Source organism: Saimiri boliviensis, chromosome 10 (genome assembly GCF_048565385.1).
Source record: "Saimiri boliviensis isolate mSaiBol1 chromosome 10, mSaiBol1.pri, whole genome shotgun sequence".
In the NCBI taxonomy this organism is placed as follows: Eukaryota; Metazoa; Chordata; class Mammalia; order Primates; family Cebidae; genus Saimiri; species Saimiri boliviensis.
The window spans coordinates 8,392,079-8,404,404 of NC_133458.1; the positions used below are offsets into that span (position 1 = coordinate 8,392,079).

General features: G+C 43.8%; 1 protein-coding gene and 1 long non-coding RNA gene across 2 annotated transcripts in view; one reads left to right on the plus strand and one right to left on the minus strand.

The window, feature by feature from the left end:
* The window catches only part of LOC141580005 (uncharacterized), an 80,818-nt gene that overhangs the window by 53,001 nt on the left and 15,491 nt on the right, over positions 1 to 12,326 (plus strand). The gene's annotated exons all lie outside the window — the stretch shown is intronic.
* GIMAP2 (GTPase, IMAP family member 2) overlaps positions 1 to 12,326 on the minus strand; it is a 29,199-nt gene that overhangs the window by 1,349 nt on the left and 15,524 nt on the right. The window contains exons 5-6 of the mRNA XM_039472865.2: positions 5,996 to 6,056; positions 4,727 to 4,762 (exon numbers count right to left, since the gene is read on the minus strand). Of these exons, the coding sequence (XP_039328799.2) occupies positions 4,727 to 4,762; positions 5,996 to 6,056 (97 nt within the window). The remainder of the gene's footprint in view (positions 1 to 4,726; positions 4,763 to 5,995; positions 6,057 to 12,326) is intronic.

The window sequence follows — 12,326 nt, forward strand, 5'->3', positions numbered from 1 at the left end:
TACTCTCAGAATCTATTTCACGTATGAAATGAAAGCTAACTTCTCTAGGACTGCAGGGCGTTGCCATGTTGGAGACTAGGAAAACATACTTGGGCATGAGATGGATTAGAAACATTTCTCATCATGTAATGCTTGCCTCAATCATTCAGTCCTGAGTCTCTAGAAGAAACGTTTTCTGGAGATCAGAGTTGTGTAGGCAAGGCCATGGGTTCCATCTCAATGTGGGCCAGGTGACCTGGCTCTGTTACATGGCCAGAGGTTGCTCCTCTGACCTTGGCTGGGCAGAGTGGGGTCATGACTAACAGGGAAGCAGCTGGACCAGCAAAATAGTTGAATGAGCAATGTAAGATTATTTTTATTAATGAAGAAACAACTGATATCGCATAAAGGATATAATAATTTTGCTTAGAAAGGATGGCATAAGTCTTGTATAAAATAGTCGTGGAACATGGTAAACTTCCCTCTCTCCTTCCCCATTTCCCTTCAACGTGGGTAAGGTTCTGGGGAGAGGAGTGAATGGAGACAGAGGTATGAAGGAGCTTGAGGCTTTAGGGAAAAATGTGTTTCTGACACATAAAAGGGGGAAGACATAGGAGCCATGGTGCCATTTCTGCTGGCCCACACGGCAGTGAAAGGAATGACTTGTCTAGGGTGGGTTCATGGAAGAATCAAGATGCAGCTTTGTAGTCGAGAGAGGAGAGATTTAACTTGCAAGGCAGGGGTGACTCTGGTTCCTGAGGGTTAACCCCTTGATTCCTCTACTGTAAGAGAGGAACATCTGACCTATATGAATGAAATGGAATACCATGATAACAGACGAATCTTTCTGAGGGGAATTTCCAAACAAAGACTCTCCTGCTAAGCCCATTGCCTGTTGGGGTTTAGCTGTTCTTTACTGTCATGTTGCAGAGAGAAAGTTGGAGAAAGAAAGTCTACATTGACTACAGAATATCAGAGCTTAGAAGAAACTTAGATTGTGTGAAGAAAATGAGCTTTCTGAGAGGCAGCATGCAGTGGTGAAGAATAAAGACTCTGAAGCTGGATTGCTTAGTTTTAATTGTCTTTCCATTGCTAGTCATATGATGTTGGACAACTGATTAATTTCTCTGCATCTGGAGAAGGTGATGGTTTATTCCATGTGGTGGTGTTCTAAGGATTAAATAAGTTAATATATGTAAAGAGCTTAAAAGGCTGCTGGTGCACTTGAGCACTTAGTGAAAATTAAGCTAGGATTGTTTTTAGCAACCTCCTTATAGAGGAGGCAAGTTGTATGCAGGGATTAAGTAACTTGGACAAAGTCAACCATATAGTTAATGAAATCTACCATTTACTGAGCACTTTTAATGTGCCAGGATCTGCGCCAAGTGGTTTAACTGCATTACCTAATTTACTCCTCCTAGCAGTAGTATGAGTTAGGGTTAGGTGCTGCAATGCCCACCAGGGGTTCAAATGACCTCTCGGGCTCACAGGACTGTCAATGGGCCTCACTGGGACATTAGTCTACTCAGAAGAATGGAAGCCTTAGCTTGCCAGAGGGACAATGTTGGGCCTTCCACGCAGTGGAAGTTTACGAAGCAATTCATGGAACACTGCTAACGGTCACCTGGGGATACCCCAGGACAAGGAGATGACTCACAGGAGCCAGTGTCTCTTGTAGCAACTCTGGGGCTTAGCTTCCAGATTCCCTGCAAGGAACATGAGAGTTACAAGAGTCACTCTGGCTCAGGGAAGTTCAAAACATAGCTTCGTAGCATGTATTTCTAGTTCTTCCAGTAGAGATATAATTCACCCATCAAGAGAAGTTTTCCACTGTAAGCAAATATTCTAATAATGTTGCAGACATTTTACTCTTATTAAATTACTAGATAATCTGAGCTAAAACGTTTAACCAAAGGTTAAATTCTCAGGCAGAAAGGGAAAGGGTTTGTTAACCTTTTTATCCACTGGTTCCTTTTATTCACCTTAATTGATACATAAATCTGCAACTTGCCCAAGAACTTAGGGCTGTTGAAATTAACCAGTTTTGTGAATGACAAGCTGGCATTCAAACTTGCCCGTTTTCTTCCTATGCCTGAAGTATTAGTGCTTTGCCACGCTGCCACGCCAACCGTTGCTGCATATATTTAAGTATTTTCTCTTCCAGCCAAACTGGCCAGAATTCATGGACGTTTTATCTTATTTCCTGTGCGCCCAGTGAAGTTACGACCTCACCGTAGACATGCAGTAGACACTTTTACTTAAAAGGAAGGAGGCTTTACATTACAAACTTCTATATTCTGAAAACAGCAGCCAAGCAGCTCCTGATACACCTTGCTGGAGCTTGCTTAGAGGTGGCCAAACTGTACCTCTGACCTTCCTCTCACCTATGAAAACAGAAATCGAGGGAGTCACTGAAAGGAACCGGGAACCGGTGGGAGTCCTGAATTGCTGGCCTCCTAGAGAGTGCTGCCTCATTCTCTCCCGTGGGGAGGGTATAGGGAAGAGAATTCTCTCCATCCAAAGCCAAGTAAGAGGGCCTCTAAAACAACCACTCGTAAATTCTGGGCATGTCACCGAAGTAGAGAGATAGGTAGGTCCTTTCCCAGATGGGTGTCTGCTGAATGACAGCAACTGGTAGGCCTATCCAAGTGCAGCATAGCAAAGAGAAGTCTTGAGAAAATTTTTGAGGGAAGTAAGATGTTACCTGGACTCCGGAGACATGTATAAACATGGAAATTGGTGTCTATTTCCTTTCTGGAGAATTTTAAATTTAGAAGGCTGACTAGAGCCACCTAGGACACCAGGATAAGGAGAAAGCAGCAATGGCTTAAGGGGTTTCCCATGGACAGAGGAGATCCTACAGAAAATAACTAGGCACAGCTGCCTTGATGAGGCGCTGCCCAAAGGCCTGCCTTGTATGGCAAGGGGAGTAATAGTAAGGGTAAGAGGAGGCCAAGGGTGCCACGAGGGTGGGAGCAGAGGTCTAGTTGGAGAAGTCAGCCAGAGAGTGCACAGCCTCTGGTGAGAGGCGTGCAGTGCATCAGCCCCGTGGAGCCGCCACGGAGTCCTTGCACAGTGGAGGGCATCTGCTGTAATGGGGCGTGGGATGGCGGTGAGGACCAGCCAGGAGAAGACTGCAAAGACAATGGGACGCAAGCACTCCACCTCCTTCCTTCAGTCGCCCATCTGCCCAATGCGGAAGGAGGAACTGGCATGGGGGTTGCGGAGGCAGAGCTGGAAGGGAGAGGAGGACTTTTGGAAGGTCCTAGAGCTCAGGCTGAGGCTGAGTTCGAGGAAGGAGAAACTCAAATTGAGTGTAAGTTTGATGTTAAATGTCACTGAACACTACAACACCTGATATGTATGTCACAGTGACAATAGACTGTTTCAGTCTGTATTAACCAGAAAGGCAACTGCCTGAGGTGGCATCAATAAATCAAGATTGTGGCTGGGCGCAGTGGCTCACGCCTGTAATCCCAGCACTTTGGGAGGCCGAGGTGGGAGGATCACTTGAGGTCTGGAGTTTGAGATCAGCCTGGCCAACATGGTGAAACCCCATCTCTACCAAAAATACAAAAATTAGCCAGGCGTGGTGGCACGTGCCTGTAATCTCAGCTACTCCGGAGGCTGAGGCAGAAGAATCGCTTGAAGCCAAGATGGAGGTGATCTCACTAGCCGAGATCATGCCACTGCATTCCAGCCTGTGCCATAGACTGAGGCTCAGTCACCCCGTCCCCATGCCCCCCAAAAAGAGATTAAGATTACATAATAGGAGGCAGTTCTGGGAGGAAAAAAAGTTGTTTCTCATTTGGATCTCAGAGTTCAGCTTGTTCAGTAAACAAGTTCCAGACACAATGAAGTGAGAGACCCCTATTTCTCACAGGTGAGGGTTAAGTGTGAAGGGAACTTGGAAAGGGGGGAGATCTGGGCTCTTCTTGATGTAAGAGACTGAAGAAAGGCCTGGTGATGGGCAGAGAGTGAGGAGGAAGGAGTGGGAAAGGGGAGGTCAAGACACACAGAGAGAGAAGCCCATACCATACAGATAGAGAGCAGAAACAGGTGCAGGAAGAAGAGAGAGAGAGAGGACAAGGGAAGGGAAGGGAATGAGAGAGAGAGGCAGCGAGACAAAGAATCTATAGAAATGAGAGAGAAGGAGGAGAAGACTGGTAAGAGAAGGAATATTTCAAAGAGATCTGAAAGATCTGTGCATAAAGGAAAAGCCTGGATGCATATTTTGGATCCTGTGAATATCTCAACAATTTTCAGGCCGGGTGCAGCAGCTCATGCCTGTAATCCCAGCAATTGGGGAGACCGAGGTGGGCAGATCATAGGTAGGAGTTCAAGACCAGCCTGACCAATATGGTGAAACCCCATCTCTACTAAAAATACCAAAAAAAAAAAAAAAAAAAAAAAAAGGATTTAGCCGGGTGTGATGGCTGGCACCTTTAGTCCCAGCTACTCAGGAGGCTGAGGCAGGAGAATCGCTTGAACCCAAGAGGTGGAGGTTGCAGTGAGCCAAGATCGCACCACTTTACTCCAGCCTGGGTGACAGAGTGACATTGTCTCAAAACAAACAAACAATCAAACAAACGAAACAAAAACCCCCTACAATTTGCAGCTGTTGGTGGTGTTAGTAGTTGCGGAAGTTAGAATAAGATCCCTCACCCTTTTTAATTTTGTCCCAACATCATAAGACACACACACACACACACACACACACACACACACACACAAGTCACTTCCTTACCTGAGTGACTGCGTTCAATTTGGTCCATTGGTGCCCCTAAGGGACAGAGAGACAAAAAACTTATTTTCCAGTTCTAAATCATGAAAGATCCTTATATTTATTTTTAAATTTTCTTTCTTTTCTTCCTTCCTTTCTCTCTCTCTCTTTCCTTTCTTCCTTTTCCTTGCTTTCTTCCTTCCTCCTCCTCCTCCTCTCTCTCTCTCATGCACACTCTCTCTTTCTTTCTTCTTTCCTGTCACCCAGGCTGGAGTGTAGTGGCGCAAACTTGGCTCACTGCAACCTCCGCATCCCAGGTTCAAGCAATTCTCCTGCCTCAGCCTCCCGAGTAGCTGGGATCACAGGTGTGCACCACCATGCCCAGCTAATTTTTGTATTTTTAGTGGAGACAGGGTTTCACCATGTTGGACAGGCTGGTCTTAAACTCCTGACCTCAAATGATCCGCCCACCTCAGCCTCCCAAAGTGCTGGAATTAAAAGTGGGCGCCACCATGCCCAGCCAAGATCCTTATATTTCTAAACAACGATGTTTCATTTGTCTACTCATAAGGGACAAAGTGGGCGGGAAAAAAACGACTTCGTACTTTGCAGAGAACTGGAGTCACTTGCTGAGGAGCTGAGAAGCGGGTTTCATTGATAAGCCTCATGCTCAGCTCTCTCTCATTTCTTTTCTCCCTGCCTCTCACAGGTCCGCCTGGCTGCCTTCTCTGTTTTCCCCTCCTTTCCTCCTCTACTCTCTCCAAACCTCCTCTCTCATGCTGAGTCTTTGCTGAGAGACTCAATGAATTAAGAGTATGACTCTGGGGAACCGTGCAGTCCTTTAAGCCAGAAATACACTTCACTTGACCCATCAATTGCTTGAATTTTCCTCATTCCCCAACAGCAACTGGTTATGAAGTCCTTGCAATCTAGGAACTACTATGGAGTGAGAAGTATCGGTACATTTTTACAACTAGTTTCTCTTGTTTAAATCTGGCAGGCACAGACCAAGCCTACAAGCACAGAAAACTTAAAGCCACATGTTAATGCCCAAATTCTTCCCTATGAGCAATTTTTATTGGCTTTATGCCATAGGAATTCTTTCTTTGCCAGTAATGTATAAACTAAATTACATTGGTTTCCTGTAAACTGGTTTCACTTAAGGAAAACGCAGTCACTCTAAATTGCTTCTCTTAAAATAGTACAAATTTGTTCTAAGAAAAATGAAAATGTTTGTGCATGGCTTGGGACCTAGAAATCAACACTGCAGACTTTATGTAAATCTGGGCTTACCTGATTTACTGTCAAAAGAAACAGCTGGCTCCCTGTTCAGACCTGAGACCTTATAGCTCAGCTGGAAGAAAAAAAGAAAGTAAAACTGAAACTCCTGTCTACTTCCTCTCTTGAATTTTCACTGAGCTTCCTGTCAAAGAATCCCAGGACGTGTCTGTTTGAAATTCTCTTTCATGCCATTATACAAATAAACAGTTCAAATGTGAAAGTTAATCAGTAGTTATTTGCTGTCAGGTGGGCCAACCGTCTCTTCTCAAAAGTGAAAAAAGAGTGTTTTAAAGATTTCATCTGGACCAGAAAAGAAAGGCACAAATGCCAAGGAAGTTGGTAGATTTCGCTGTTAATTTATTTTGGTTAGTATCTAAGAGAATGTTAAGTAACCACAATGCTAGTAGGCTTCCTTATCTTGTTCCTAATTTTTGTGGCGATATCTCAATGTTTCCCACTAAAGTAGAGGCAGGCTTTGAGGTTGAGCTAAAAAATTTTATTAGGGGGAAAAAGGAACCAATTGTTAGACATTTAATTTTACCAAATTACCTTTCAACAGCTAAGGAGGTGATCAGATTATGTTGCTTCATAGCTTTGTAATGTATTAAATTATATAAAAATATTTCCTAATATTGAATGTTTGCATACTTAGACAAATCTTAATCATACAAGGCATTGCTGGATTCTATTTGTTAATAGCTAATTCTGGATTTTTGCCTTGATATTCATAAGTAATCTTATCCATTTCTAAGACAGAGCAATTCTCTCTTCGATTGCCCTAGTTCTAGCTGGATCTGGTTTCAGGGTTTCATCTCTTTTTGTTAAGGTAAATTAAAATGGAGACCAGACCCGGAGAATCCCTGAGCAGACAAAAGCAGTTTGGCCTTGCGAATGACCTTCACCTTACTTGATTTGCAAATATAAGCAAGACTTAACTTGAGTTATTTCTTGTAAATGTTTAATATTAAATACAAGCAGAACTTATGCTCAACTAATTAGAAGTAGCCAGCAAACATAGCTATGGACTTTACAACAGGGTAGACCAAATAAGGTAATTATATAACTGTAATCAATCAAATATTTTACTTTCTTCTATGGACTTTACAACAGGGTAGACCAAATAAGGTAACTATCTAACCGTAATCAATCAAATATTTTACTTTCTTCCGTGCCCATCCTATAAAAGCTTCCTTCTCCTATTTTTATCATCACCACCTTTTCCCTATCACTACCTCCTTTCTCAGGCAAACATGACAGTGAACAAAAACTATAGCATAATGAATGTTATTAAAGAGAACAGGAGGATGTTTTAAGAGTGCATAGAGGATCTGCTAAACTACTAGTGGGGGTAGCTGGAAAAGACTTCTTAGAAAATGTAACATTGTTTGAGCTGAAATTGAATAGTGAGTAGAAGTTAGGGAAAGAGTTTAGAAGTATTTTCAGGAAGGAGATAAAGCATATTCCAAGAGAAGTGAAAACATGGAGCTCTTATTTAATCAAAGGAAGCCAAGGATGGCCAGATCCTTGAGATGGGGAGTCAGATTGTGTAGAAATAAGGCTGGAGTTTTGAGCAGATGATTTTTGCAGAAACTCATAATTAAGTTTGGATCCTGAATGTTTTATTATAGAAAATGGAAAATCACTCCAGGCTTGAATCTGGGTATGTTATAGTCAGATATGTGTAATTGTGGGCTGTGTGAATTACGGATTCAAAATCATCTCCCTCATCAGGCTTTACATGATCTGAATTTTGGTAGCTTTACTTGTGGTCTTCCTCCACTTGCTCTGCCTCCCACCAACCCCACCCTCTCAGTGCATGGAAACAGAACAAATGAGTCAAAGCAAACATAGCGGAACCCTGGCTGTAACCTTTGAGGTGAACCCATTGGGGTCACCAGCACATTCTGTTTCCTTTGCTCATAACCCTGTCGGGCCCTACCCCATTTCTTCTCCAACCACTCTCTCATAATATATTTTCATTTTCATTTTTTGTCCTTCCTGAGTTTCATCTCCCTGAGTGTTGAGAGGAACTTGGTTTCTAGGTGTTTTGCCAAGTGTGAAAAATAACTTGTGTGTGAAAGGAAACCACAAGACCCAGGGCTGCTACAGCAGCAAGCTCTGTCCTCAGGGAGGTTAGAAAACTGTCTTATCCTGTGTGATCTGAAGGGGTTGAAATTCCCCTCTGCTAAAACATGTACCCCATTCCTCTCTCATGGGTAAAGGTTTTCCATCAGGACAGTGGTTAGGCAAGGGGAAAATGGTGCATATAAATAAAATAAAATTTTTAAAATGACTTTCCTGAGAAGGAAGTTAAAGGACCTGAATACAGATCAAATATTAATAGCTCAAGTGAAGAGTTAACAATTCAAGTACTTGGCTTGGCACAGTGGCTCATGCCTATAATCCCAGCACTTTGGGAGGCTGAGGTGGCTGGGTCACGAGGTCAGGAGTTTGAGAGCAGCCTGGCCAACATGGTGAAACCCTGAGTCTACTAAAATTACAAAAGATTACCTGGGTGTGGTGGTGGGCACCTGCAATCCTAGCTACTAGGGAGGCTGAGGCAAGAGAATTGCTTGAACCTGGGAGGCAGAGGTTGCAGTGAGCTGAGACTACATCATTGCACGCCAGACTGGGTGACAGAGCAAGTCTCCACCTCATAACAAACAAACAAACAAAAAACAATTCAAGTCCTTAAATGCTGGGGGTCCACTGGAAGGTTTCTTTGATGTGGTCTGTTGCCTATGATCTTGGCCACATCTTGTAAAAGGGATAACCTCTATAGGTTTAACTTGCTACAGATCCTCAGCTTGAATATCATCCATTAAAAAAACAGATATGGCTCTATTTGTCTTTCTCTAACTTTCCCTCTTCATCCTGCCCTGAAGTTCTCCCACATCATAAATTTTTAACTACTCAGTGCATCAGTGATCACATACACCCAAAATACGTCCTCCATATTCTCATTGGGGTTCTGGAATTGCACAGAACTGAGTTCCAGTTCCTACTGGGCCACTGACCAGCTAAGTGCCCTTACACAAACTTGAGCCTAATTTCCCTCATCTTAAAATGGGAGCAATTTAAACTACTATCCAGTAGAATTGCGTGAATTAAATGGAAAAGTGCATGTAAAGAATGAATTCCCAATGACTAGCACAGAGGTTTTCAAGCCTTGGCCTGCATCAGAATCACCTAAAGAGTTTATTAAAATACAAATGGCTAGGCAGCATCCTTGGAATTTCTGAATTAGTAGGTTTTGAATGGAGCCTGAAAATAGCATTTTTGACAATTCCCACGATGCTGCTGGTCTGGGGACCTCACTTTGAGAACCACTGCGCTTGGGCATTGCTGTATCATTTGCACTATTGAAGTTGGGCCACCACCATGACTAGTGAAATTGAGGCCTGTTCCCAGCTACAAATAGAAGTTGGAGGTTTATTTCTGAGGCACCTCAACTTTCAGGGACACTTAGGCTGTTACCTGATGGCCCAAAGGACTTCTCCATTTTGTTTCTTCTAGGTGGATCTCAGATGACAGGGTCTTATGTTGACTTTTCTCACCTAAAACTTTTACATTTCAGATGTGCTTTTAAAAACTCTCTTAGGATCTCTATTTCAGCTGATTTAATCAAAGGTGAGAGTCCTTTAACAGACAAAGCTTTAGCTCAGTGATCCTCAAACTTTAGCAGGCATCAGACTCATTTGGCGGGGTTAAGGTTATTGAAACTTAGATTCCTGATTCTGCTTCCAGAGTTTCTGATTCAGTGAGTTAAGGATGAAGCCCTTACTTTCTAACAAGTTTCCAATTCATACTGATGCTGCTGATCCATGGCCCACATTTTGAGAACCACTGGTCTAATATACAGGTAAGTCTGAAAAGGAGATAATATTATAAACTAGCACCCCTGTGGACCATCAGAATGACTGGGCCATTTGCCATGAACTCCAAGTTTAAAATCTCTGATGTGTCTGTCATGTGGCAGAGGATACAGTAAGGGAAAAAAAGAAGCAATCGTTCTGGCTCCATCTCTTCAAATGTCTTCCCATGTTGCTGAGGAAATGAAACCAGCACATATGGAGAAATGGAGTCCAAGAAGCATTGTCTGATTGACAGACAGCAGAGGATCAAGGATCTCAAGTTGTGGAGGTTTTCATGCAGGAGTTTTTCACTAAAGGAAGGGAGGATTTGGAAATGTGGAGATCTTTAGGGACAGATAAATAGACAGGTGGAAGGAAATAATGTGAATGACTCTAAAGTAAAAATAAGCATTGCATGGGTAAGAAAAAGTAAACGGGTAACCCCTTATCCATTGAGATACTTAATTCTTTCTGGCTCAGCCCTGAGTTTTATATCTTCTTCTCATTTAATGCTTACAGCAACACTAGGAAGTAGAAAATATCATCTCCATTTCTAAAGAAATAAAAATAAGGCTCAGAAAGATGAGTAACTCTACCAGTGTTACTCAGAGAATGAATGTTGAATCAGAGATGGGGTCTAACTGTCTACCCCAAGGCTGTTGCTGCAACTCTCATAAGATAGCAGAATAAAAGGCAAGGGAGCTGTGAAGAAAGTTTGTAGCCTGATATGAAAGTTGTCAATTTCAGGTCAAGAAGTGTGAACTGTAACCTAGGTGATCATGACCTCTTGAACAACAAACATAGTAGGTCTGAGCTACATAATCTTGATCTGCTGGGTGCAGACTAATTAAAGAAGTGAAGAGAGAAGCCCCTTCTAGATACAGAAAGTCTCCCTGTTCTTCCCCTTTTCCTGCCTCTCCTTTACTCCCCAAACCCTGTATTTTACTCTAGCTCTGTCAGTTTGTGCCTCTTTCTCTCTCACTGCTCTTCCCTCTTTCCTCTCTCTTTTTTGCGTCGTGTCCTGTTAACAATCCTGATCCCAGCTTCCCAGCTTCACTATATTAGGGAATATCCAACCTTATGGGGCACCCATCCCTCGATCCCACCCTGCATTCAGAATCAGTGGGTCCTGAAGGTCACGAAGTAGGGCAGAGACACTGGCTTTCCCGGAAAGGCCACTCCAGACCCTGCCTGGCTGCTCTCAGATCCTGCTCTCTCTCTACCCAAAGAGCGCACCGGCACACACTATGCGGCCTGGCCTTCTCCCAGCTTCTCCAGCTTTCAGGTCTTATCCTTTCTGAGTTTAGCATCGCTATGAAAAAAAAAATGCTTTAGGAGTTCATTTAATCTGGAAAATAGGCAATGATTTCTTTCTCTGAGTGGTGGAGAACATTTCAGGGCATAAGCAGACTGCCAGGCTAGAGTGCTCAGAGATGGTTGCAAAGCCCCTTTGCCTGTAAGCATTACTCATGGCCATGAGACATTCTCATACTGTGACAGAAACTGGAATTTCCACCAAGGGAATTGTACTGGTATTTAAAAGGGGGAGGGCATCAACTCCAAAAGCCCTCATTGCACTGCATTAAATTACATAGGGACTTTCTCTCCCAGCACCCCCGCCCCCAACATTGTCTCTGCTATTAATGCATTGACATTTTCATTCTTTCCTCCTCTGAGTGGCACAGTGGCACCCATCAGGACTGTGTTTGCATCAGTAGGGCTCCCCGCTAGCATGGAGGCTATGGTCTTCCACTGGAGCCCATCAGCATGGACTTTGCCATTAGCACCCCAGCACCTGTGCCTCCCACTGACAAGTTCACCACCTCGTGGAAAGAGCAGCAGCCTGGGAGTCAGGAGGTGAAGGCTGTGGGCATGATGCTTGTTTTAGGGTTAAGATGAGGATTGCGGTAGATGATCTAAGTTCTCCTCCCACATCAGCATCTGAAGTTCTCTATTTCTGACCTTACCCAGTGAGCACGAAACTCAACTCACCCATTAGCATAGCCTGGCCAAATGACCCGTCAACAGAGACTCAGTTCTCAGAGAGCTGTAGGAACGCAGCTAAACTGCATAGGGCTGGTTCTGAGGACCTGTGACCCCTAATGAAGACCATACTTGGTGACCAGACCAGGAGAGTGACGATGTCAACCCTGGGAGGTGTGGAGTAGAGTGCCCTGTCCAGGGAGCTATGTTCGTAAAAGCCCTATGTTCTTAAAAAGATTCCAGAGGTTCCACACAGTGTTGACTTGCAGAGACTGAGGGGCCAGTATGTCAGCTTTGTCCCCGTCTTGGTGCAAAATAACCAAGGAGGCAGGTTGTGCTGAGGGACACAGCCCCTTCTTCCTCGTGTTCCAATCCTTTTCTCACCTCACAAACCATGCTGTTCCCTTGAAAGCCCCTGGATTCTGACCTACTCCTCAATATCATAGGGGGAGCAAAGTGTGCCCAGGAGGGTCAGAACAGGAAGAAAAGGCCTCAAGAGTCAGAAT